The 25,675-nt window shown below is 38.3% G+C and overlaps 4 protein-coding genes across 20 annotated transcripts; 3 read left to right on the top strand and 1 right to left on the bottom strand.

The window, feature by feature from the left end:
• Window positions 1–3,492: 3,492 nt before the first annotated feature.
• LOC111435117 (3-hydroxy-3-methylglutaryl-coenzyme A reductase 1-like) lies at window positions 3,493–6,212 on the top strand. 2 transcript variants are annotated; one of them, XM_023072455.1, is made up of 4 exons: window positions 3,493–4,770; window positions 4,869–5,215; window positions 5,541–5,824; window positions 5,939–6,212. In XM_023072455.1, exons 1-3 carry the CDS (start codon window positions 3,624–3,626, stop codon window positions 5,784–5,786), a joined length of 1,740 nt encoding a protein of 579 aa, XP_022928223.1. In that variant the 5' UTR covers window positions 3,493–3,623; the 3' UTR covers window positions 5,787–5,824; window positions 5,939–6,212. The 2 variants fall into 2 exon arrangements, with proteins under 2 accessions (XP_022928223.1, XP_022928221.1); XM_023072453.1 differs by lacking the exon at window positions 5,939–6,212 and having other exon boundaries at window positions 5,541–5,845.
• A 1,317-nt stretch (window positions 6,213–7,529) lies between these two features.
• On the top strand, window positions 7,530–12,191 carry LOC111435210 (cellulose synthase-like protein D4). Its single transcript, XM_023072588.1, has 6 exons — window positions 7,530–7,990; window positions 8,530–8,919; window positions 8,994–9,801; window positions 10,318–11,066; window positions 11,144–11,652; window positions 11,731–12,191. Exons 1-6 carry the CDS (start codon window positions 7,530–7,532, stop codon window positions 12,189–12,191), a joined length of 3,378 nt encoding a protein of 1,125 aa, XP_022928356.1.
• Window positions 12,192–13,344: 1,153 nt separating this feature from the next.
• Window positions 13,345–17,273, top strand: LOC111435211 (protein FAR1-RELATED SEQUENCE 5-like). 5 transcript variants are annotated; one of them, XR_002709048.1, is made up of 4 exons: window positions 13,345–16,126; window positions 16,352–16,816; window positions 16,919–17,014; window positions 17,107–17,273. XR_002709048.1 is itself a non-coding variant. In XM_023072589.1 (2 exons), the coding sequence occupies exons 1-2, from the start codon at window positions 13,928–13,930 to the stop codon at window positions 16,523–16,525; spliced, it is 2,373 nt and encodes a 790-aa protein (XP_022928357.1). In that variant the 5' UTR covers window positions 13,345–13,927; the 3' UTR covers window positions 16,526–16,817. The 5 variants fall into 5 exon arrangements, 1 of the variants encoding a protein (XP_022928357.1); XR_002709046.1 differs by having other exon boundaries at window positions 13,346–13,552; window positions 13,824–16,126; window positions 16,919–17,273; XR_002709045.1 differs by having other exon boundaries at window positions 16,919–17,273.
• Window positions 17,274–17,962: 689 nt separating this feature from the next.
• Window positions 17,963–24,094, bottom strand: LOC111435212 (SNF1-related protein kinase regulatory subunit beta-2-like). 12 transcript variants are annotated; one of them, XM_023072594.1, is made up of 7 exons: window positions 24,016–24,094; window positions 23,324–23,506; window positions 21,549–21,727; window positions 20,790–20,974; window positions 20,520–20,682; window positions 20,114–20,439; window positions 17,963–18,295 (listed from the first exon to the last, which is right to left on the bottom strand). In XM_023072594.1, the coding sequence occupies exons 2-7, from the start codon at window positions 23,496–23,498 to the stop codon at window positions 18,112–18,114; spliced, it is 1,212 nt and encodes a 403-aa protein (XP_022928362.1). In that variant the 5' UTR covers window positions 23,499–23,506; window positions 24,016–24,094; the 3' UTR covers window positions 17,963–18,111. The 12 variants fall into 12 exon arrangements, with proteins under 12 accessions (XP_022928362.1, XP_022928361.1, XP_022928360.1 ...); XM_023072593.1 differs by having other exon boundaries at window positions 23,324–23,530; window positions 24,016–24,087; XM_023072592.1 differs by lacking the exon at window positions 24,016–24,094 and adding an exon at window positions 23,849–23,879.
• Window positions 24,095–25,675: the final 1,581 nt, after the last annotated feature.

Raw genomic sequence — 25,675 nt, forward strand, 5'->3', positions numbered from 1 at the left:
TATATATATATATATATATATATATATATATATATATATATATATATATATATATATATAATCTAATCGATCATTTTTATTAAAGAAATACAAAACATTCTAGTAAATTCAATAATATTTTATTAGATAAAAATATAATAAAATATTCAACGTAATTTCTACCGATTTAAATTTTTGCCTTATATATAATTATTGAGTTTGGTGGAGTAAAATTTTCGGGTATGAGTAGAAAGGAAACTATATATTAGTTGCTTATGTCTAAATTGGGGTATTTAAACCGACAACAAACCAACACGAACCTTTAGATTCTAAATTTCTAATCCATTCTATTCATCACGAGACAAACGATTTCAAGTACTTTAAATAAACACGAAAATGAAACGTAGCTAACATTTGACCATGTTTTATATCTAAATTTCAACATCAAAATAAAATTTTACCTAAGAAACCGATAGATTCGAGGGGAGAAAAATGTGACTAAAATGAGATTGTGTAGGGAAGGAAATTGTAGTAATCAAGTTTCGAAACTTTGGAGCGTACCAAAAAAAGTCCTAATTTGATTTAGGTTAGTAGGGGTGTTCGTGGGTTGAGTTGGGACGTTTTTTTAAACCTAACTCAATTGTTCGAGTCATAAAATTTTCAACTCAAATAACCTTCGTTTAACAATGAACTCAATCCAATCCAACTATATTTTTTTTGTGGATTAGGTTAGTTTGTGTTGTTCGAGTTATTTATTCAAAATTTTGTCTTTAATAAAAGAAAAAAAAAGCATATATATATTTTTTCAAACATTTAAATAAATAGATGGGTTTTTTTGTTCATATATTAACCTTAAAAAAAAATTTGGTTAATTTTACTTTTAAAATTTTATAGATATTTTTTAAGTTCGAGAATATTTTTAAAATAAAATACTAATGTTTTTTCATAAATAAAAAATTACTATTTTTAATTTTTTTTTTAAAAAAAATTAAAAATATTATTGGAGGTTTGGAGAGTTTTTGTTAATATAAAAAATAAAAATAATATATATATATATATATATATATATATATATATATTCTAATATATTTAAAAAATGGCTAAAAAAATTTGTTTTTGTTAAAATTCTTATTATATAATTTCATATATGTCTCTCATTTACTTAATTAAAAATTACTCAACTAAATTATTAATTTGAAAATAAATATAGTGTTAGTCAGAGAGATTATATGAAAACATTCTTTTAAAAGAAATTAAAAAATAAAAACCAAAATTAATTAATTAATTATTATTTATTTAACTTGAAAACATGATTTCATCCCTTAATTAGAAAAAAAAAATATTACAAAATAAAATAAAATAAAATAAAAATTATTGCTCACCGTAGCACGTGCAGAATGCATGTAACTTAAGTTAGATCACGTGCGTGGGACCCACCAGAACCACGTTTTTCACGCCTTCATATTCCTTGCTCTGAGTATTATTTTCGCCAATTTTTTTTATCTCTCTATTTTCTTTTTGGTACAAAAATTAACTCAAATATCATTTTTATTTTCGTCTAATTTTTTAATTTTATTTTAAATTAATCAATTTTAATAATTTCTCTTTCAATAAATTTTAAAATTAATTTTCACATCCGCTTGAAATTAAATGAATTTGATCAAACAATAATATTCATTTTAGAAAATAAATAATATCAACATATTTATAGAAATAATGTTATTAGGATTATTTTTTTGTTTATTAAAAAATTTAATACAATTTAAAATCGCGTCAGCTAAGAGAGAATTTTACAAAAAAATGTTTCGTTTCTCTTTCCAACCAACATAGAATTTAAATTTTAGATATAGGTCGTATTTATTCATAAATTAATTCTTTGACATAACCACGTTGGGCGAGATTCACATGGTTTATAAATTATTATATATATTGTGAGGGTGGCTTCTTGATTTTATTTATAATAATACAAGATTTATGCATTTTTTAATTAATTATTTGCACATCTTCAAAATTTTAAAATAATAAAATTTTATTATTCTATATTACTCACAATTTTGTGTAATTTTAATTTTAATATTCTTCTTAATATATATAATTATAAATTCGATTTTCTATATATTTATTTATTTTTATATAAGATAATATAATTAATTAATTTTTTACCATTTTCTTTGCCCAAACAAATGCAAATCTTTCATTGACTTTTTTTTTTAATTGTTTAAAGATTTTATTATTATTATTATTTCACTTTTACTAATTTTATTATAATAAATTTGTTAATATTTTGTTTAAAATATAATTATTATTAGTGATGATTCTAATGACATAAAATATTTAAATTTAAATTATTTTGTTGTTCTGATATGAAAGACTTGAGCGTGCTGATAACAAAATTGAATACTCCTCATCAGATAGTTTTCCTTTGTCAGATTATATCGTAATATTGATCTGGCTCGTTTAGATACTGTGCATGTCGTTAATGCAGTTAGTTCATTGGGTTGCTGCTCTTTGTATTTCAAGTATCTTCGAGAAACTCAGTTTTAGGGTTTCTTGTTTCCTTCTTCATCGTTGTTAAACTTGTGTGGCTTACTCTGATGTTGATTAGGTTGGTGATTCGACAAACTGCAAGCCGACCACCAGCTTTTGTATTTTTTTTTTGCGATTTACTATTTTCGTGGAAGAGTAAAAAACAAAAAAACATGTTATTTCTCGGTCTTCAACTATCGAAGTTAAGTATCGCGCCATGATCTCGACTTCTTGTGAAATTGTTTGGTTGTAGATATGGTTGTTTATCTTCATCATCGCACGTCATTTTATTGTGACAGAGTATTATTAAAAGACAGCTCGTGAATCAGTATTTCATGAATGAACCAAACATATTGAGATTAATTGTCGTGTTACTCGTCATCATATTCGGCTTAGCACTGTCATATTACAGGTGCACATCGTACCTTATGAGCGTTTTAGGGATATTAGTATCTATATTATTTTATCGTTGTTATTATTATTTTTTATTAAGGATAATTAATATTTAAAATTGTAGTTTAATGTTAGAAAATTATTACAAAGCAATGTTAAATGTTAAATATTAAAGAATTTAATTATAATAAAAAATTCAGAACGTGACTAAATGAATTTTTATAATATCAATATAACAAGTGAAAGCGACAGGCGAAAATAAAAGGTAAAACAGGCCGTAAGACACGTGTTACACGTGTGTTCTCTCACTAATCTGAAAATATATATTATAATCATAAAACGGTAATAATTTTGTTCATATTCATAATAGAAAAAAAAAACTATGAAATTGGAAATTCAAAAAATAAAATCAATTTTTTTAGAAAAAAGACCAAAAAAAAAAAAACTTTTTTTTTTTGAAATTTTACAATAAAGACTAAAGAGTTATTAGGCGAACACAGTGGGACCCAGCTCAAATGGGAAATTCAGACAAAAAAGAACCCTATAAATAGTTGTTGAACTTCGCTCCTCCCGTTCAAACTCAGACCGGCAACTGTTTTTTCTTTCCGGTCCGGAATTGCCGCCACTACTGCTCTTTCTCTCTCTATCTAGCGGCTCATTTCCTTCTCGAGCCACCACCGTCCGATCCGGCGCCGGCGTTTTGGACTTTCTACTTCAATATCATTATGGACGCCCGCTGCCGATCGACGACTACCAAGGTGAAGGCTAAGTCAACTACCATCGACGGAAATTCCACGAAGGCTTCCGACGCTTTGGTTCTCCCTCTATACTTCACCAACGCTGTCTTCTTCACGCTCTTCTTCTCCGTGGTGTATTATCTGCTCAGCCGCTGGCGGGAGAAGATCCGTAACTCTATTCCTCTGCATTTCGTTAATCCGTCCGAGATCGTCGCTCTCATCGCTTTAGTTGCCTCGTTCGTGTACCTTATTGGATTCTTCGGTATCGATTTTGTTCAGTCTCTGTTTCTCCGACCGTCAACGGAAGTATGGACTTCTGTAGACGACGATGAGCGTTCCATTGTTAAGGATGATTCGCGGAAAGTGCCGTGTGGTGCAGCGATTGATTGCTCTGTTCCTCCTCAAGTTTCGCCTGCAGTTGTGTCTGTATTGAAATCGGTTGATTCGCTGCCAGTTTCGATCAAATTAAACGAAGAAGATGAGGAGATCGTGAAATCCGTGGTGGTTGGAACTACTCCGTCGTACTCTCTCGAATCGAAGCTCGGAGACTGCGCTAGAGCGGCGGCAATTCGCCGTGAGGCGCTTCAGAGGATTACCGGTAAATCTCTCTACGGATTACCTCTGGACGGTTTCGATTACGATTCGATTTTAGGACAGTGCTGTGAGATGCCAGTCGGATACGTCCAGATTCCGGTAGGGATTGCAGGTCCGCTTCTTCTCGATGGAAGAGAATTTTCAGTTCCAATGGCTACAACTGAGGGATGTTTGGTTGCAAGCACAAACAGAGGATGTAAGGCGATTCATCTCTCTGGAGGAGCCAACAGCATCTTGTTGAGAGACGGAATGACCAGAGCACCGGTGGTGAGATTCGCCACCGCAAAGAGAGCCGCTCAATTGAAAATGCTTCTGGAAGAGCCTGACAATTTCGAGACTCTGGCTTTGGTCTTCAACAAATCGAGCCGATTCGGAAGATTACAGAACATCAAGTGCGCCATTGCCGGCAAAAACCTCTATATGAGATTCTCGTGCAGCACCGGCGACGCCATGGGAATGAACATGGTCTCTAAAGGCGTGCAGAACGTTCTGGATTTCTTGCAGGAGGATTTCCCTGACATGGATGTAATCGGCATCTCTGGTAAGTTAACAGTATAACAAATTACCATAACAAAATCCAATTATATTCCCAAAACCGTTTCAAAACCGTTTCGAAATCGTTTGATTGTGGTGATTCAGGAAATTTCTGTTCAGACAAAAAACCTGCTGCTGTGAACTGGATTGAAGGAAGGGGGAAATCAGTGGTTTGTGAAGCCATAATTAAAGGGGATGTGGTGAGGAAGGTGCTGAAAACCACCGTGGACGCTTTGGTAGAACTTAACATGCTTAAGAATCTTGTTGGATCCGCCATGGCTGGAGCTCTGGGTGGATTCAATGCTCATGCCAGTAACATTGTTACTGCCATTTACATTGCCACTGGCCAAGATCCTGCACAGAACGTGGAGAGTTCACACTGCATTACAATGATGGAGGCCGTGAATGATGGCAAGGATCTTCACGTATCCGTCACTATGCCATCCATTGAGGTCAGATTTGCTTGATTTTAAGGGAGTTTTAATTTTGTTACCGATAGGGGGACCGAACTAAAACATTTTAGGTTCAACAATTGTGAATCCAAAGATCAAAACGTAATTGATACGTTGTTTATAGAGTTATGTTCGAACTAACAACCCAATTCAAATTTATACCATACTTCGTTTTAGATTCAACAATTGCGAGTCCCAAGGTTGAACTGGAATCGACAATATCATGTATTTTGTTTCGTTTCACATAAATAGGATCCAAAAACATTATAGTATTATTTTATAGGCCATAATCATGATTGAGAATCAATTTCGTTTGATTCTACAGGTTGGTACAGTTGGTGGGGGGACACAACTAGCCTCCCAATCAGCTTGTCTGAATCTGCTAGGAGTCAAGGGCGCTAACAGAGACGCACCAGGCTCAAACGCCAGGCTCCTAGCCACCATTGTAGCTGGCTCAGTGCTAGCAGGAGAGCTCTCTCTCATGTCCGCCCTTGCAGCCGGACAACTCGTCAAAAGCCACATGAAATACAACAGATCAATCAGAGACATCGCCACTGTTTCATCCTCCTAATCTGCCAACTCGCCGGAGCTACGCCATCCACGGCGGAGGTATGTATAATGTATAAATCAGAGGAAAAAAAAATAAAAAATAAAAACAGTGTTTCTTTTCTTCCCCTTTTTTTGGGTTTTTTTTTTGAATCTGTTGCTGTTGAGTATGAACAGAGAAAAAAATGAAGAACAAAGGAGGGTTGGTTTAAGACGCCATTATCAATCAGGCCAGGAGGCCGTGTTGGGATTTGAAATGAAGAAGAATCTGTTTCCTTTTTCTTTGTGTTTCTGTCTGTGTTTTGAGTTTCTGGCCGTGTTGGGGTTATATAAACTGTGAAGCAAGTTTTCATCCTTAGTGAAGTTATTTGTTTTAGGTGTCTCTTTTGACATTACGTGGTGAAGATCCTCAAACTTCATATAATGTTTGAAAGAAATATGCAACCTCTTCTTCTCAACAAAATTCTCTCAATAATATTGTTAACCTGTTCGGTTTCGATTTTATGGAAAACACGTGTCAAATTACTAACGTGTTTGGAATTGCTTTTCGAAAAAAATGCTTTTTAAGCCGCATCAAATTAAGGATGTTCGAAAATTCCAAAGACCCAAAAACTGTAAGGTTTAGGTTCCGTTATAAACTTATTTGGATTGGATCACGTTTTGGTAGGTAACTAGTCAAAGTTGACAATATCCTAGTAGTGGGTTGGGGCTGTTACAACGTGATCCAATCCAAATAAGTTTATAAGGGAACCTAAACCTTACGGTTTTTGGGTCTTTGGGATTTTCACACTGTATAGACAGAGGTTTCCACACTTTGTAAGGAATACTTTGTTTCCCTGTCCAACCGACGTGGTATCTCACAATCCACCCCCTTGTGAGTCAGTGTTCTCACTGGTACACCGCCCGGTGTCGAGCTTTAATACTATTTGAAACAGCTCAGACCCACTATTAGCATATATTGTCCGCTTTGACCCATCTCACAATCCACCCCCTTGTGAACCAGCGTCCTCACGGTACATTGCCTGGTGTCGAGCTCTAATATCATTTGCAACAGTTCAGACCCACTATTAGCATATATTGTCCACTTTGACCCATTATGTAGTGTCTTTTAGGAATCACGACTCTCCACAATGGTATGATATTGTCCACTTTTAACATAAGCTCTCATAATTTTGCTTTGGGCTTTCCAAAAAGCCTCATAGCAATCGAGATAGCATTGCATGATCTTCCACTAAACTAACCGATGTGAGACTCATTCCCAATGATCCTCAATAGTGTCGTCAGCATCATGATTTTAAAACATATCCATTAGGGAGATTTCCAAACGTAAATAATAATAATTAAATTGGAAAAATAAAACATTTATTTATCCCAATTAAAAAAAAAAACACTCTATATTTACCTCCACAAACACAATCCTTAAAATCCTCAACAAAGCGTTTCTAAACTTAGCCTTGGATGAACTTGGTCTCTCTCCAACAAAATCCCCACCGTTGGATCAATCCATCAATCATTATGTCTCACTTTCAACCATATGCTCTCTTAACTTCTTCGAACAACGCCCACCATTGATTTCAAGCTCCCTTCCTTTCTCTCACAAGCTTTGTAATTCCAAACATATTTTCCATTTCTGTTCTTGTTTCGTGAACTTTAAGGTTTCTTTCATTTGGGTCACTAAGGAAGATGGGAGCTGATGGGGTTTTTCAGAGCCTAAAAGGATGTTTTGATTGAAAACTGAGGGAATCTGCAGCTTAAACCAACATCAACAATGGCAACTTTAACCAACCAACCATCTAAGAAAGCGATTCGCAGCCCGGGCGCATCTGCGAATTCCACAAGCATTCGTGCTGCGAGTGGACAAACGGTTAAGTTTGCTCGAAGAACATCGAGCGGTCGGTATGTTAGTTTGTCGAGAGAAGATCTCGACATGTCGGGAGAGGTTTCGGGGGATTATATTAACTACACGGTGCATATTCCTCCGACACCAGATAATCAACCGATGGATTCGTCAATAGCGAGCAAAGCGGAGGAGCAATACGTCTCGAACTCGTTGTTTACCGGTGGATTCAACAGCGTTACACGAGCACATCTCATGGATAAGGTGATAGATTCCGAGGTTACTCATCCTCAAATGGCCGGAGCTAAGGGATCTTCGTGTGCCATGCCGGCTTGTGATGGCAAGGTCATGAAAGACGAGCGGGGTAAAGATATCACTCCTTGTGAATGCAGGTTCGAATCTTTTTCATAATCCGTCAACTTAAACTTTAGAATCGTTATTGTGATGTCCCACGTTGGTTATTGTGATGTCCCACGTTGGTTGGGGAGGAGAACAAATCACCATTTATAAAGGTGTGGAAACCTTCTCCTAGCAGACAGTGTTTTAAAGTCTTGAGGGGAAGCCCGAAAGGGAAATGGTATCAGAGCCAGACACTAGACGATATGTCAGCCTTCTCGTTGTTCCCCGAAGGGGGGTAGACACAAGGCGGTGTGCCAGCAAGAACGCTGGCCCCAAAGGGGGTGGATTTGGGGGTGGTCCCACATCGATTGGAGGAAGGAAAGAGTGCCAGCGAGGACGCTGGCCCCGAAGGGGGGTGGATTGTGATGTCCCACATTGGTTGGGGAGGAGAACAAATCACCATTTATAAGGGTGTGGAAACCTTCCCCTAGCAGACGCGTTTTAAAGCCCAAAGAGGACAATATCTGCTAGCGGTGGATCTGGGTCGTTTCAGTTATGTCATATCGTTATCGTCAAACTCATGCTCGTGCAGGTTTAGAATATGTAGGGATTGCTATCTTGATGCCTTAAAGGAAACAGGGCTTTGTCCTGGCTGCAAAGAGCCCTACAAAGTGGGAGACTATGAGGAAGACTCTAATGAGTATTCAGCATTGCAATTACATGGACCAGATGGGTCTAAAGGTGGCTCACAAAACATGTCAATGATGAAGCTAAACCAAACTGGTGAGTTTGACCACAACAAATGGTTGTTTGAGTCAAAGGGAACTTATGGAGTTGGTAGTGCCTATTGGACTCCGGAGGACGGTTACGGCAACGGTGGCAACGACAACTTCGGTGACGGGATGATGGAGGCAATGGACAAGCCATGGAAACCGCTTAGCCGAACGTTTCCGATCCCAGCAAGCATCATCAGTCCTTACAGGTTTAGTACATGAATGACTCGATATCTTATAGATTATCGTCAAACGTGCAAATTTGGTTGTGTTTTTTTTGCAGACTATTGATATTAGTAAGATTTGTGGTGTTGGGCTTCTTTTTGCATTGGAGAGTGCGACATCCAAATGAGGATGCAATATGGCTATGGCTAATGTCTATTGTTTGTGAGATATGGTTTGCTTTCTCTTGGATTCTTGATCAAATTCCGAAGCTATGTCCGGTTAATCGCGCGACCGATCTTCAAGTCCTTTACGACAAGTTTGATGCGCCGTCTCCGTTGAATCCCACCGGTCGTTCCGACCTCCCGGGAGTCGACTTGTTTGTATCCACAGCCGACCCTGAAAAGGAACCGGTTCTCGTGACTGCCAATACCATATTATCCATCCTTGCAGTTGATTATCCAGTTGAGAAACTTGCATGTTACGTCTCTGATGATGGAGGCGCTCTCTTGACATTTGAGGCAATGGCGGAGGCTGCGAGTTTCGCAGATTTGTGGGTACCGTTTTGTCGTAAGCACGATATCGAGCCGAGGAATCCCGAAAGCTATTTTAGTTTAAAAGTGGATCCAACGAAGAACAAGAGTAGATCGGATTTTGTGAAGGATAGAAGGAAGATCAAGCGGGAGTACGACGAGTTTAAGGTTCGAACAAACGGTCTCCCGGACTCGATTAGGAGGCGGTCGGAAGCTTTCAATGCAAGGGAAGAGATGAAGATGTGGAAGCTCATGAAAGAAAAGGGAGGACCAGATGCTATGGAGCCAATTAAGGTTCAAAAAGCAACATGGATGGCTGATGGCTCACATTGGCCTGGCACTTGGGTTGTCCCTACTGGCGACCATTCTAAGGGCGATCACTCCGGAATTCTTCAGGTATAGAATCTAAACTACAATGAACCGAGACCACATCCGATGAGAGTGATCACAATTGAAGTTACTGTCTATACTAACAAAGAACACATTTTGTTCGGTGGCTCACTCGTAAGAACCCTAAAGCTAATCGTGCTTCCCGAGAAAGCATGTGAGTGAGGACAAAACATATTAAAAAAGCTCGTGTTGGTCTATAGGGATAGTCTTCACTCTTAGAAGCACTTCGTGACAAGTAGATAATGTGACCATGTTGCAAGGGATACAAAAGAATGTTGGGGTCATTAGGTGTAGAATCGTGCTTTCCGAGGAAGCATGTGAGTGAGGACAAAACATATTAAACCGCCTCATGTTAGTCTATAGGGATAGTCTTCCGTCTTAGAAGTACTTCGTGACAAATAGATAACGTGACCACATTGCAAGGGATGCAGGGGAATGTCGAGGTCATTAGGTGCCATTACATTTGATATGTTCGGGAATATTTGTTTCCTCTCTAAAACTTTCGTTCTCGCTCGTTGATAGGTGATGCTGAAGCCTCCAAGCCACGACCCGTTACTAGGGAGCACAGACGAGAAGATCATAGACTTCACGGATGTCGACATTCGTCTTCCGATGTTCGTATACGTGTCTCGTGAAAAACGACCCGGGTACGACCATAACAAGAAGGCGGGAGCCATGAATGCCCTTGTAAGATCTTCAGCCGTTTTGTCAAATGGTCCATTCATTCTCAACCTTGATTGTGATCATTACATCTACAATTGCAAAGCCATCAAAGAGGGAATGTGCTTCATGATGGACCGTGGTGGGGAGGACATATGTTACATTCAATTCCCTCAAAGATTTGAAGGCATTGATCCTTCCGATCGATACGCCAATCATAACACGGTCTTCTTCGATGGTAATATGAGAGCGCTCGATGGAATACAGGGTCCGGTGTACGTCGGGACGGGTTGTATGTTTAGGCGGTTCGCACTCTACGGGTTCGACCCGCCGCAACCCGATAAGATGAAACAGGCTAAAAGTGATCAGCCTGAGACACAACCGTTGCAGCCAACTGACTTTGATCCTGACCTTGATGTGAATTTACTTCCCAAGCGTTTTGGAAATTCCACAATGTTGGCTGAGTCTATATTGGTTGCTGAGTTTCAAGGTCGCCCGATTGCTGATCATCCTGCGGTTAAGTATGGACGACCTCCCGGGGCCTTGAGGGTTCCACGTCAACCGCTCGACGCTGCAACGGTCGCTGAAGCTGTCTCGGTCATTTCGTGTTGGTATGATATGTTAAATACATGTTTTAGTCTCGAATGTTTTAGTTATAAGTAGCTACGTAATTTGCTTATTGTCAAAGGTACGAGGACAAAACGGAATGGGGCGAGCGAGTCGGATGGATTTATGGATCAGTTACAGAGGACGTTGTCACGGGTTATCGTATGCATAACCGTGGATGGCACTCAGTGTATTGCATTACCAAACGTGATGCATTTCGTGGGTCAGCTCCGATTAATCTCACGGATCGTCTCCATCAAGTGCTTCGATGGGCAACAGGTTCAGTCGAGATTTTTTTCTCAAGAAACAATGCTTTTCTCGCTACGAGACGCCTCAAATTTCTCCAACGCCTCGCATACCTTAACGTCGGCATCTATCCCTTCACCTCGATCTTCCTCATCGTCTATTGCTTCCTCCCGGCACTCTCTCTTTTCTCCGGGAACTTCATCGTCCAATCACTCAACGCCACTTTCTTAATCTACCTTCTCATCATCACAATATGTTTGATCTCATTAGCCATTCTCGAAGTGAAATGGTCCGGCATTGGGTTAGAAGAATGGTGGAGAAACGAACAATTCTGGCTCATTTCAGGTCAAGAATTCGAAACTTTTACTTCCACGACACCACCAACATTTACATTGACAATGACATGTTAAACTCTAATCACAGGCACGTCGGCTCACTTAGCGGCGGTAGTACAGGGGCTTTTGAAGGTGATAGCAGGGATAGAGATCTCATTCACGTTAACGTCGAAGTCATCAGGTGACGAAAATGAAGACATCTACGCGGATTTATACCTCGTGAAATGGACATCGTTAATGGTGCCACCAATTGTGATAGCGATGATGAACATCATAGCCATGGTGGTGGCATTTTCAAGGACAATATACAGCACAGTGCCACAATGGAGCAAGTTCATTGGTGGGGCGTTTTTCAGCTTTTGGGTATTGGCACATTTGTACCCATTTGCGAAGGGGCTGATGGGAAGGAGAGGAAAGACACCGACAATTGTGATAGTTTGGTCTGGTTTGATAGCCATAACGCTGTCTTTGTTGTGGATAGCCATTAGCCCACCCAAGGCAGAGGATGCTGATGCTGCCATTGGTGGAGGAGGCTTTGAGTTCCCATGAGAGGGTGGAATTTTTTTTTTTTTTTTTTTTTTTTAATTTTTTTAAATTTATTTATAGGGGCTTGGAGTTTTGTGTATTTATGTTTGAACGGGTCTAAATTGGGGTATGTTTGAAAACAAAGAAGAAGAAGAGGGACTGAGGAATAATTTAGATAAATTTTGAGGACTAAAGGAATATATATATATACATGTATTCTCATGTAATTGCAAAGGATTAGCCTTAATTTTTCTTTTATTTTATTTTAATTCTAGGAAGCAAAATAAATAAATAAATTAAATTAAATTAAATAATATAATATATATATATATATATAGTTTCGCGATGAAAATTATTAATATTTTGTTTTAAAAATATTGTGAAAATTTTTAAAAACTTACAAAAATAACTTTAAGGTTTATTAGAAAAAAAATAAAAAATACATTTTTCGTACCCAAAAAGTAATGTATGAGGTGTCATAGACAGCTTTTGTTCATACGTTGACCGTAAAAAAAATTTACAGAGGTAAAAAGTGTTAATCTGACTTTTAAAATTTTATTGGTATTTTTTTAACCCGAGTATGACAAGGAGTATTTTTTAACTTTTTAAATAGTTGAATAGTATTAATGAAATTTTTTTAAGGTATTAAGTGTAATGTTGAAATATTATTAAAAGTTGTATTTTTTTAACTTTTTCTCCGGTATGCAATGCGAGATGCGCTTTTCGAACCGGCTATATTGCTTTCTCTTTGTCATTTCCGTCCTCTCGGATTGGGCTTTCGCATGTCCTGGGTCATCAAATCAACTAGCAACCAGTTTACAGAACAAGGAGTTAAACAAGGGCTAGGAGATTGATAGAAGAACTCGACCGAAGCTTGACTGAAAAGGGCTTGTGTTCAACCTCACGGGTTGGCTGGCTGGCTGGAAAGGATTGTTGTGTGACTGTCTGTTATCTTCTCTTAGCAAAGTAATATTATTAAAATATTTTTTTTTGAGATTTAGGAATATTTTTATTAATTTAGCATATATTTCTATTAACGTACATAATTAAATTAAAATTATGCGAAATTATATCGGAATTAAAAATTATAAATTTTGAAGACATATCTAAATTGAGAGATTAAGAGGCGGATTTTGAGCAAGAAATAAAATCATACAAAAATAAATAGAAATTCAATCCAAATGCGTCCAATAATTTCGAATTCAATCTTTACGTTGGCGACGGCATGCGAGCATTTGAGAGAGTTGTCGGCGATTCATTGGAACAAAGTTTGTGAAGCCTTCCAGCTGCGCTACCGTACGAAGAATCCATTGCCGTCCTGTGAACTCTCAGCGCTCTTTCACCGTCTCTGGGGGATCATCGTCCAATTTTCCACTTAATCCACGGTATTTTTCCTCTTCCCTTTCCGCTCCTGAAATTTCCCCGCCTCTTTCGAGTTCCCGGCAAAATTCAATTTCATTTCTAGGGTTTTTCGGCCCCGCGAACCCGAACCCGAACCCCCTACTGGATTGTGCTTCGTTTTCTGTTTTCTAGTTGTTGGTTGAGTAATTTCTGTGGATTGTTGGATGCTTAAATCTGAATTCATTTTTGGGTTATGGGTTTTGGTTGTTTTTGTGTTTGATTTAATGGGTATTGTGGTTTGCCTTTGAATATGAGGTGAGTTGAGTAACTGATCTCTTCTAGTTGTAACTTGTACTCACCGGGTTGGAATGGGTATTGAGTTTGCAAAGTAAGTTCTGATTGGATATTAACTGTTTCACATGGATAATGAGGTGATTGAATTTGATATTGGATTGGGGGGAGGCAGTGGGAGAGATGGAGATGATTATTCTATGGCTATGGTGCATGATTCCATGGAGGAAGAGGAAATGATTGATAGCTCTCCTTTGAGTGGTCTTGGTTGTGGTGCTGGCAGTGGTGAGATTTATCTTCCTGATGGTGATCTTTTGGATCTTGAACCTCATGAAGGAATGGAATTCGAGTCTGAAGAGGCTGCCAAGGCTTTCTATAACTCGTATGCTCGACGGGTTGGGTTTAGTACTCGTGTCAGCTCCTCCCGTCGATCTAGGCGTGATGGAGCGATTATACAGAGGCAATTTGTTTGTGCCAAAGAGGGGTTTAGGAATATGAATGAGAAGCGAACTAAAGACCGAGAAATTAAGCGTCCTCGAACCGTTACAAGAGTCGGTTGCAAAGCATCTTTATCTGTGAAGATGCATGATTCTGGGAAATGGGTTGTGTCTTGTTTTGTTAGAGAGCATAACCATGAGTTAGTTCCTCCTGATCAGGTGCACTGCTTAAGGTCTCATAGGCAAATATCAGGTCCAGCAAAGACCTTGATTGATACTTTACAGGCTGCTGGGATGGGACCTCGCAGGATTATGTCTGCACTCATAAAGGAGTATGGTGGAATCAGTAAAGTTGGATTTACGGAGGTCGATTGTCGAAATTATATGAGGAATAATCGCCAAAGGAGCTTAGAAGGCGACATTCAACTGCTGTTGGATTACTTAAGGCAAATGCATTCTGAAAATCCTAACTTCTTCTACGCCGTGCAGGGAGAGGAGGATCAATGGGTTGGAAATGTCTTTTGGGCTGATCCAAAGGCTCAGATGAACTATACTTACTTTGGCGATACTGTTACATTCGACACGACCTATAGATCGAATAGATATCGTCTGCCCTTCGCTCCTTTCACCGGGGTGAATCACCATGGACAGCCAGTGTTGTTTGGTTGTGCTTTTCTAATAAATGAATCTGAAGCATCGTTTAATTGGCTATTTAGAACGTGGCTTTTAGCAATGTCTGGTCACCCACCTATGTCGATTACTACCGATCATGATGCAGTAATACAGTCAGCCATCGCACAAGTTTTCCCCGAGACCCATCACCGTTTTTGCAAATGGCATATTTTCAAGAAATGCCAGGAGATGCTATCACATGTGTTCCTTAAACATCCAAGCTTTGAAGCTGACTTCCATAAGTGTGTAAACTTGACTGACTCCATTGAGGAATTTGAGTCCTGCTGGTTGTCACTCGTCGACAGATATGATCTCAGGGATCACGAGTGGCTTCAGACGGTTTACTCAGCTCGGAGGCAGTGGGTTCCGGTGTATTTGAGGAACACTTTTTTTGCTGAAATGTCTATTACACAACGAAGTGATAGCATGAATTCATATTTTGATGGGTATGTGAATGCTTCAACCAATTTGAGTCAGTTCTTCAAACTGTATGAAAAAGCTCTCGAGAGTCGAAATGAGAAAGAAGTAAAAGCAGATTATGATACAATGAACACTTCCCCTGTTCTAAAGACTCCATCACCAATGGAAAAACAGGTTTCTGAGCTTTACACCAGGAAGCTGTTTTCACGGTTCCAAGACGAGTTAGTTGGCACGTTAACTTTCATGGCCTCGAAGGCCGATGATAACGGGGAAGTTATAACTTATCAAGTGGCCAAATTTGGAGAGGATCATAAAGCTCACTATGTGAAGTTTAATGTTGTGGAGATGAGGGCAAATTGTAGTTGCCAGATGTTTGAGTTTTCAGGCCTTTTGTGCAGACATATCTTGGCTGTCTTCAGAGTGACCAATGTGCTTACTCTTCCATCTCATTACATATTGAAACGATGGACGAGAAACGCGAAGAGTAACGTGATATTGGAGGACCATGTGAATGATATCTATAACAACTATCTCGAATCTCATACGGTGAGATATATTACCCTACGCCACGAGGCTTTTAAATTCATCGAGGAAGGAGCAAAGACTATCGATACATATAACGTGGCAAAGGATGCCCTTCAGGAGGCTGTAAAAAGGGTTTCGCATACGCCAAGGAATAACAGTAAAATTTCTTCGATCGATGAGCGAATTAAAGCGGACCCTGCAAATGATATAAGCTATACTAATCATAGTAGTAGCACATGTCAAGACGGGAGCTTGGGAATAAACATGTCCGAGGTACGAGTTCGCTTTCTTTTGTATCTCTCGGTTCCAACTTCTTCCCTTTTTTATAATGGAATGCATTACTCAAGATTTCTAGATAAGAAAAAAAGGTGGATTTCGATATCCTTTTAGTGTTTTGAAGATTTAGCATTGGATTTCGACATGACCGTGGCTGGACAATCCTTCATTCACTTGCATGATTTTGTTCTTACTTTTTTTCTTTCTCGAAATTTTTGGCAGGACGATTTGGACAAGAAAATCAATGAACTGTCGAACGAGTTGGAGTGTGCAAATCGGAAGTGTGAAGTGTATCGATCGAACCTTTTTTCCGTGCTGAAAGATATTGAGGATCACAAGTTGCAATTATCTATTAAAGTACAGAACATAAAAATCAGTATGAAAGACAGCATTTGAAGCTGTAGTAGAAGTATATAGCAAGTCTTTGACTCACCTCAATACCAAAACATTGTGTAACCTTGGTCCCATCGAGAAGTCGACTAGTTCGGGGGATGTAAACTTGTGTTTCTGTCGAGCAATCGAGGCTCCTACATCGGTATGCAACAACTAAGATGGATGACTGCGTATCTATCTTCATTGCAAGTTTTTTCTAGGCGTTCAATGGGTCTTCTTTGAACCCAGTGGTGATTCGAGTTTAATCGTCTTCTTCACCGATTCGAGTCTCCAAATCCTAATTGAAAATTACATGTAGTAGTTGCTTCCCGATTCCGTTCGCTTACTTTAGCTTGTTATGATTCTATTACTTGGCTCGAGTTTTTCTCGATTTCTGAATAGATGTTCATCTTGTAGGGGGAGAAAATGACTGTTTTGAAGACTGTGGCGATGTTCGTCTTATTGATGGCTAACCTTCTCAGATCAGCGTCGTTTTCGACATCAATATCTGAGGTAAACAAATGTTGATATGTTTTTTCTTTTTTGTTCCTTATGATTTGGGTAGCAAATAAAGAATGCTAGGTGCCCTTGAACTGAATGTACAGGAAATTCTTTGTAGATTTGGTGGTGTTGTTGCTATGCTGATAGAGTAGTTTGTTTAGGAGATGTTATTTAACTTTTATTTATGGAGTGCTCAACTTAGTTCTTTCATCGGGCCAAAATCTCGACTTTCTTTAGGAAGAACTGAGAATGAAGTTCCTATTTAGCGTTTTCCATGTGTCTATGATGCATCAACCCTCTTAGATGTCCATATTACAGGACCTCCACTGTAACTTGGCGTTTGTTGTTAAGGTGATTTCTTATTCCTCGATGATTGTGCTTGTGGTTTTAGAGTACTGTTCGAGATCAAAGATGAAGTTCTTCGGATAGCATGATGAGCCCTGCAAAAGAGCTTAGGTTTCTATAAGTGATGCTTTTACCTTACTAAAATGGGTTGCACCCTCGTCGATGCTTGTTTTCTCACTATTCTCATGGTGAGGTTTACTATAGCGCTCAAATTCGGGAGCTATGTCCTCACAACATCGAGGCAACTCTTAAATCTCTGGTGAGGTCGGTCACCATCCGAACTTTTGCCTTTCCTCCATCTGGGCTAAAGAGCCGGTCGAGCTATCCCACGCTCCAAGCTACCTATTCTTGAAGCTTTGTTTTCTATGGTCTCAACTCTCACCATAACTCAAAACAATAATGGTCTCTCAAGTTTGATCGTTCGTGTCTATTTGGTTCTAGAGTTGTTTATCAAATCAGGCATGCATTCCCAATTTCTTGATTTGACACTCCAAATTGGTTGTCAAACTCGAGCGAGCATACAGTACCAAGCAACTTTGAACTAAGCATACAGCTCAAGTCCACCGCTAGCGGATAGTGTCATTTTTGAATTTTTCCTTTCAAACTTCTCTCAAAGTTTTAAAATATGAATGTTAAAAAAAGGTTTTTGCACCTTTATAAGAAATATTTCATTCTCCTCTTCAACCGATTAAGAACTAAAAACCTCCATTAAAGCCTCCAAGCTCCGAAGCAAGCAGATCTCCGCCTTAACCCATGAACCAGAATCAGAGCTCCTCGACACAGACCCAAATCCGATTCACCAAGCTTTGGCCACTGCAGAGAAGTAACCAATGGCGACGTGGGGTCACCGGCAAATGGGAATCGACGGAACGGAACGGAATCAACTTGTAAGCAACCAACGTAACGGAAGTTGAAGGGGAGGGATTGGTCCCACCGGCGACCAACTTCCTGTGGAGAAGTGTGGGGTCAACGACTGAACAAGTGTGGCTTCCCTTCTTTGCATCTCATGTTATTTAATGGAACCTACCATTCTTTAAAAAAAAATAATAATAAAATAAATAAATAAATAAATATATATATATATATATATATATATATATATATATATATATATATATATATATATATATAAATAATAAAAAAATAAAAAATGTTAATTATTTTGTTTAAAGTTTCATTAATATTTTTTTAACTTCTTAAAAAAATTTAAAAATATTATTATCGTTAGTACTATGTTTAAAAAATATTGATAAAATTCTTATTGGTTATTAAAAAAAAAAATTTACACAAATTCTTGTTAATACACGTGCGAAAATTGTCTATCTGACATTTTCTAGATTATTTTCAAACTTTTTAATATTATTTTTTAAAAATTCATAAGTATTTTTTAAAGGGTAAAGGTATTATCATTTTTAAAAAAAAAAAAAACTTATGTGTTATAAAAATGTAAAAAAAATTTAAGGGTATTTTTGAAATATTGTTAGCGATTTTCATCTGAAACTATATTTTTAAAACAATGGTGAGTTTAACGGTATTTTTATTAATTTAGTTTTTAATTAAGTGGTGGTATTTGTTTTGAATTTATGGTAATTAAGGGGATGTTTTTGGTAATATTATAGATTTGGAAGGTTAAATGATAGTTTTATAGGAAGAAAGGGGAGGTAGTTGAAGAACCAATTCATCATCCATTCCCCCTCACAACAAAGACAGATTCATCTCTGACTCTCACCCATTACTTCGTCTATCTCCACTCCTCTTACTGTCTCAGATAGCGATGTCTCACACCATAAATCTGAAACAGATGCCCTTTAACCCACCTACTACTACTCCATTTCTTCCCCTACATTCACTAACTGAATCTACCGACCTAATTCGGCGCAAGAGCCAAGAACCGCTAACAGATATTGTCTTTTTTGGGTTTTTCCTTCAAGGGCTTCCTCTCGATATTTCTAAAATGCGTCTACTAGAGAGAGGCTTCTACACCCTCAAGATTTTCAACATGTAACTAACTAAATCTACAGAGGTAACTCGATGTAAGTGCCAAGAAATGGATAGCTAAAAGCGTAACAGCCTAAGTCCACCGCTAGTCGATAGTGTCTTCTTTGGATTTTCCTTTCAAGGGCTTCTCCTCAAGATTTCTAAAACGCGTCTACTAGTGAGAGAGGGGCTTCCACACCCTCAACATTTTCAACATGTATCTAACTAAATCTATAGAGCTCATTCGACGTAAGTGCCAAGAAATGAATAGCTAAAAGCGTAATAGCCTAAATCTACTGCTAGCCGATAGTGTCTTTTTTGGGTTTTTTCTTCCAGAGCTTCCCTTTAAGGTTTATAAAACGTATATACTAGGGAGAGATTTTCACACTCTTATAAGGAATGTTTCGTTCTCCGATCTCACAAAAAGTATCCTGCATTTTCTGCCAAAATGGTTTACTGCTAATTCTAGCTCAGGAGTGTATATGTAATGACATGTTCTTCGACAATAATGATATGTTCAATGCGATGGAAAGACGACCAGAACGCATTTAAACAGATAACTGAAGGGATGGGGAAGATTTTGTAAGAGTGATACCAATTTCCAGAGTAAATAGCAATTGAATTGATATGCTCAGTGAGAAGAATCTCTTTTTAGCTGCACTAATGCTTCCTCTACCTACAGAACTTACGAGGATAGCAACTTTTCAAGCAATATTGAGATTCATTTGCTGAATTTCAGTTTCGAAAATGAAAATGTGGATGGAATGAGTAAAGGAGTATGGACATCACCTTGTTCTTGACAAAGGCTTGAATAGAAACATAGTATAATACTTTTCATGAATCCTTTGAGAAGATCCAAGTGCTAAAAACTGATCTTGGACATTTCTCTGCAAATAGAGATGATTTAGTTCTGTATTTCGAGGCGTAACTGGCAACGGTCGACCATCAACCGAAGAAGATGGATCGTTCAAAATGGTTCCTTGCAGCTGTGGAGGTAGTTCTGGTGGAGGCCTGCAGAAATCATCTTCGTTAAAGTATTGGTTGTCGTAACTCGATGGCGGGGACGGAGGAGTTTCGAACTCGAACATACTTTCAGGCAATTCAGAAACATAGCCCTGGAAAACATAGTTCAATGGGAATTGTGTGGAGCAGCAGTAATAGCATTCTTGAGGAACACAAAATTATCAAAACTTACCGGCAAGTCTAAAATATTGTAAGCATTCCCTGAATCATTACGAAACCAAGGTAGATCTGGAGCATAAACCAACCAACCATCAACTATAAAGTGGTAGTGATAGATACCGACCGGCAGAGTTTTAACAACCACAAACTTCTCACCAGTGTTCTGCAGGAGCTCTCTAACAGAAACACAGTAAATTCAACACAATCAAAGGTTGTTCGAGTTGAGATTCAAGAAAACGAAACGGAACGAGAAGGAAAAAAGCACATCATCGAAGTCGGTTACCTCGACTGCCAGTTATCCCATGATCCAACAATGGCTACTTGATTGCCACCATGATTCCATGAGATCCTAACACGCGACCTCGTCTCATGGAACACATTTTCAATGAATGCAGCAGCACTCTGAGGCACAGATTGAGGTTGAGGCTGTAGCATCAGACCAGGACTTGACAAGGAAACTGTAGCGTACTAGAAGTGAAGATGAATGAAAACAAAAAACTATGAGAGGGTTAATTTGAGAGTAGTGTTATTGGTGGTTCAATAAACCGAAGTAGGTACACTATTTTTGGCAGATTTCTTCTCATAAATACAAGGTCCCACTCAGTGTAGACACCCTCTTTTGGCATAGTTATTAGGCAATTAATGGCGACTTTAGGTGCTCTATTTTCTTCTATACTTTCAGACAACAAACAATAATCTGCACAACCTTTTTAACAGGTTGCCTTCAAATGGAGTGAAGGAGAAAAATATATCCAATAGTTTCACAGAAAAGAATGACCCATCGTCTGTAATGTAAACAAAGCATTAACAAAAAGCTTTAAGAGAGAGAGACAATAATCTGCATATTCGATTACTTAACATATCAGGATGCTCAGAACAAATTCCCATAGTTTCAAAAAGAAAATGCCTCCAATTAAACAGCTCCAGAATTATTCCTTCTTTCAAGGATTCAAGGAAGTGGGTGGAATGGAAAGAGAGAGAGAGAGAGAAAGAGTGTATAATTATGAACTTTTTTTTAAGAAAAAGATACAGAAGAACAAACCTGAGGAGAGCCTAAGCTTTGTGGAGAAATCTGAATTCTGGAGTCTGTAAACGAGCGAGTGTGGTGGCTGTTTTGTATTGCATCCTCTGTGCAGTCCATCCTTTGGTCGTGATTCTCCTCAAACTTATGGACTCCAGAGAGGTCGTCTCTGTTCTTGCTGCCCTCAGCATTGTCCATCACTGAAAAACAGAACAAGAACCAGGATATAAACAACGAAGACAACCCAAATCGTCAAAAAATTGCCCAAATGAAAAGAAAAAGAGTAACCATCAGGACATAGAGGAAAAAGACAAAACCCCACAAAAGGAGAAGATTTTTATGCATACTTGCGTCAGTTGATCAAACCCACAAAAATTTAGAATCTAAACCAAGAGTTGGGTGAAGGGAGGATTCTGTTAGCTCTGTATTTATGGAGTTCTGTTTTTCTCTCTCTTCTCTCATACTTCCCAAGGACATTTTCTCTTCCTTCTTTTCCACTTCTTTGCAGCCCAAACAAACCCCTCTTACTGCTGTAAAACGATGAAGAGTGGTTTTTTATTCTCCAATGAATTTGGAAGATTCCTTTATTGGATTGCTAATTGTGCTGATTTAAAAGTTGCCTCGTCATGAACACTCTTTTTTTTCTTGCCTTTGTCTGCAGGGAGTCTTTTGGAGCCTCCAACAGCCACTCCTGAACTGCCACTGCATTGAGATGTTCTCCAAATCATAGTACAAAATTACTGTTTTACCTATCTTAGCCTCACGGGTTAGCTCATAAACTTATAAAACAATTGATACACAAAGGCCGGAGATGAGGTTAGAAAATTACCAAAATTGGCTTCTATAGACAGAAGAGCTGCTAGAACAAGCAAGGGTGAGCTGTTGATTAGAACTGGATGTTGCTTTCGGATAACAACTTCTTGTGCATATTTGTCAAACCTTCAAAGAGGAAATTGTAGAATTCATCTTACAAACCTTGTGGTATAATAGTATATGATACTTGACCTGACCTGTAACTAGTTTGCGTAGGGAAGAAGATGTCGCCTAAGCTAACTTGTCTCTGTTGTTGTACGAAGTCAATGGAAAGACATTGCTAAAGCAAAACTGCCTCCCCATGTGATTTTTTTTCCAAATCAATCTCATGGAAAGCCCTAAAAAGATCAAAAGATTGAGATAACTTGATTAGTGATGTCCAATCACCTAATACCCTGAGAGAGACTGAAGCCGAAGGGACGCTGGATTAAGCAACAATCTTTATTCGAGTGAAGCCCTCTCAATTTGATGTGATAAATAGGATACTTGCAAAAGAGCTTCAAAATAACCCAAATGGCCAGAGCCGGACTAAGGAGTGGCATCTCGTTCTATCGTCCGTCCGTCCATCCAATCAACGATAAACAGTCAAACGTTGAGAGGAAGTTATACCAACTTTATGTTGAGGATTGTTGGGAGGGAGTCCCACCTAGACTAAATGAGGGGAATGATCATGGGTTTATTTATAGGTCAAGAATAGATCTGCTTTGGTACGAGGCCTTTTCGAGAATCTAAAAGTAAAACCATAAGAGCTTATATTCAAAGTGGATAATATCATACCATTGTGGAGATTCGGTAAACCGCTTAAACTTTTGCAATCATTTGGTCCTGGGGAAGACAGTGCAAGAACCTAATGAAAGTGATTTTTCTTTCTCAACAATCAAGCCACCAGAGCAGAGCCAGAGTGAAAAAAATGGATAATTAGAGAGAGAAAGAGATGAGAAAACCCAAAGTAAATGCAGGCCAAGTTAGGAGATAGCACGTACATCGTAAACTTCTACTGCCCTCCTTGAAGTTGAGAGTTAGGTGGTTAAATGTTGATATCACCAAGTTGGAGAAGCTGACACCGCCACCCGGTGGAGCATCTACATGAGTCTGCTTCTTCTTTCCTTGGCCCATCCTGACAGCAATGTGCTCGATGTAGACCTTCAAAAGAGACATCTCCAGAGCTGCCATAGAAATCTTCACTGTTTCTTCACATTCAAAGCAATTCCATTCACAAATCATCTACATTTGGTGATTAAAGGGTCCAAGCTTAATGTAACACATCTTACTAACTCAAGAACAATACAACAAACAATTGCCAATTATTGACATAAACATTTCTTTCCTTCAAGCTGTAGTTTCTATAGTGATTTTGACTGGTGGGATTCAATTCACAACTAAGAAACAACACAACTCTGATTGCTATCGTCTTAATTCAAAAGAATCAAACCGTTTTACTATAAAGAATCAACTGATAATTGATTAGCAAATTGTATAGTGGACCCATTCAAGAAAAACTTTTTTACTTATCCATTGAGGCATTTTGTCGAACATCTGGCGGGTGGTTACGGAGAAAAAGGCAATATATTTGTATAGTTGTAGAAATGGCTCCGCTTATTCAGTTCCATTTCCATTCGATCTCAGGAAAAACAAAAATGTGGGTACGATAGAAAGCTACAGTACAGGGCACTACCTTGTTTGGTCCGTCCACTTAGCTTGGAATTTTCGATGCTTCCAGTTCCTTCTTCGATGGTTAGATGCAATTTTGACCATTTGCCCATTACCACCGAGTAACACTAAATTAATAAAAAAAAAATATTGTTACCGCCAGATTTCACGGGATTGGGGAGGAGAAGTGTGAAGACTCTAGCTTTTTTTTAACTTTGAGGAAAAGTACAAAGAACCAATGGTTGGTTTGAGTTATTACAAATGATATTAGATATTATGCCAGCAAGGAGGCTGAGTCCTGAAGGAGTGGACAGAGGAGGTGTGCCAACAAGATCGCTAGGTCTTTGAACAGTTCCACATCAATTGGAGAAGGGAACTAGTATCAGCGAAAACACATGTATCGGCCTAGATTCACCGCTAGCAAATATTGTCTTCTATGGGCTTTCCCTTTCAGGCCACCGCTTTAAAATGCATATGCTAAGAAAGGTTTCCACCCTCTTATAAATGGTGTTTTGTTCTTCTCCCCAACCAACGTGGGACATCATCATTCACCCTCCTTCGAGGCCCAACATCCTCGCTGACACTAGTTCCTTTCTCCAATCAATGTGGGACCGCCACCAAATCCATCCCCCTATGGAGTCCAGCGTCCTTACTGGTACACCACCTCGTGTCTACCCCCTTCGAGGAACAGCGAGAAGGCTGGAAAATCATCCGGTGTCTAGCTCTGATACCATTTGTAACGACCCAGATTCACCGTTAGCAGATATTGTCCTCTTTGGGCTTCCCCTTTAAAACGCGTCTACGAGGGGAAGGTTTCCACACCCTTATAAATAGTGTTTTGTTCTCCTCTCCAATTAATGTGGGACATCACTACGCAAGGCCCCGTAGTGGGTGGATTGTGAAATCTCACATTAGACGTAGAAGAAAACGAGGGGGTGGATTGTGAGAACCCGCCTCGGTTCGAGAGAATTACTAAAGAAAAACCCAAATATGAGTTACACTTATATTTTGTAATTTGTATAATAAAAAGGGGGTAAAAATAATATCCTAACATAAAAAAAAAAAATTAAAAATATAATTATTTGTTTATTTATTAATATTGAAGAAATAGCAATCTACCCACCCAAAATCTTCCAAAACAAAACCAGGCCCAAAAGCCCAACTTGGTGTTAGGCCCACAAACTAACAATAAATGAGAATATAATTAAAGGCATTTAAAAGAATATAATATATTAATATTTATGGTGAGGACATACGACTTTCCAATCATGAAATTTAATTAATTTTTAGTGGTTTAGAAAGGTCTATTTAATCCCCACTTTAGAGAGGGAAAAAAAACATGGTTAAAAGAAGAATAATGTGGACTAAATTATTAAGTAATAACCACTTTTATTCTAGTCTGAAATCAACTTGAGTATAATTCAATTGTTTAGAACATAATTGTAATATCTTACCACAGGATTTAGAGTTCAAATTTGTCAATACTTGTCGTTTCTATGAGTGAAGACTATTAGTTCTATAGATAAACACGAGTTCTTTTAGCATGTTTTGTTCTTATTCACGTGTTTCCTTAAATTGCTCCAAGTAAATCACGCTTAATTTTGAAGTTCCTATAACTGAGTCATTAAAAAGGAACGTACACCTTGTTGGTAAAGGTAACAACAAAAAAAAAAAAAAAAAAAAAA

The sequence above is a fragment of the Cucurbita moschata genome, unplaced genomic scaffold, assembly GCF_002738365.1.
Source record: "Cucurbita moschata cultivar Rifu unplaced genomic scaffold, Cmos_1.0 Cmo_Scf00048, whole genome shotgun sequence".
Taxonomy (NCBI): Eukaryota; Viridiplantae; Streptophyta; class Magnoliopsida; order Cucurbitales; family Cucurbitaceae; genus Cucurbita; species Cucurbita moschata.

Excerpts from the sequence above, each read along its gene's own strand:
- LOC111435211 (XM_023072589.1), top strand. The coding sequence starts at position 13,928 with ATGGATAATGAGGTGATTGAATTTGATATTGGATTGGGGGGAGGCAGT. Across the intron at positions 16,127-16,351 it reads TGGGAATAAACATGTCCGAG|GACGATTTGGACAAGAAAAT; the intron begins GTACGAGTTCGC and ends AATTTTTGGCAG.
- LOC111435212 (XM_023072592.1), bottom strand. The coding sequence starts at position 23,876 with ATGTTCGACAAAATGCCTCAATGGATAA. Across the intron at positions 23,507-23,848 it reads CAAAATGCCTCAATGGATAA|CTCTGGAGATGTCTCTTTTG; the intron begins GTAAAAAAGTTT and ends TTTCTATGGCAG. Across the intron at positions 21,728-23,323 it reads GGGCAGTAGAAGTTTACGAT|TGATGGACAATGCTGAGGGC; the intron begins GTACGTGCTATC and ends TCTGTTTTTCAG.
- LOC111435117 (XM_023072455.1), top strand. The coding sequence starts at position 3,624 with ATGGACGCCCGCTGCCGATCGACGACTACCAAGGTGAAGGCTAAGTCA. Across the intron at positions 4,771-4,868 it reads GGATGTAATCGGCATCTCTG|GAAATTTCTGTTCAGACAAA; the intron begins GTAAGTTAACAG and ends GTGGTGATTCAG. Across the intron at positions 5,216-5,540 it reads TCACTATGCCATCCATTGAG|GTTGGTACAGTTGGTGGGGG; the intron begins GTCAGATTTGCT and ends TTGATTCTACAG.
- LOC111435210 (XM_023072588.1), top strand. The coding sequence starts at position 7,530 with ATGGCAACTTTAACCAACCAACCATCTAAGAAAGCGATTCGCAGCCCG. Across the intron at positions 9,802-10,317 it reads ATCACTCCGGAATTCTTCAG|GTGATGCTGAAGCCTCCAAG; the intron begins GTATAGAATCTA and ends GCTCGTTGATAG. Across the intron at positions 11,653-11,730 it reads ACAATTCTGGCTCATTTCAG|GCACGTCGGCTCACTTAGCG; the intron begins GTCAAGAATTCG and ends CTCTAATCACAG.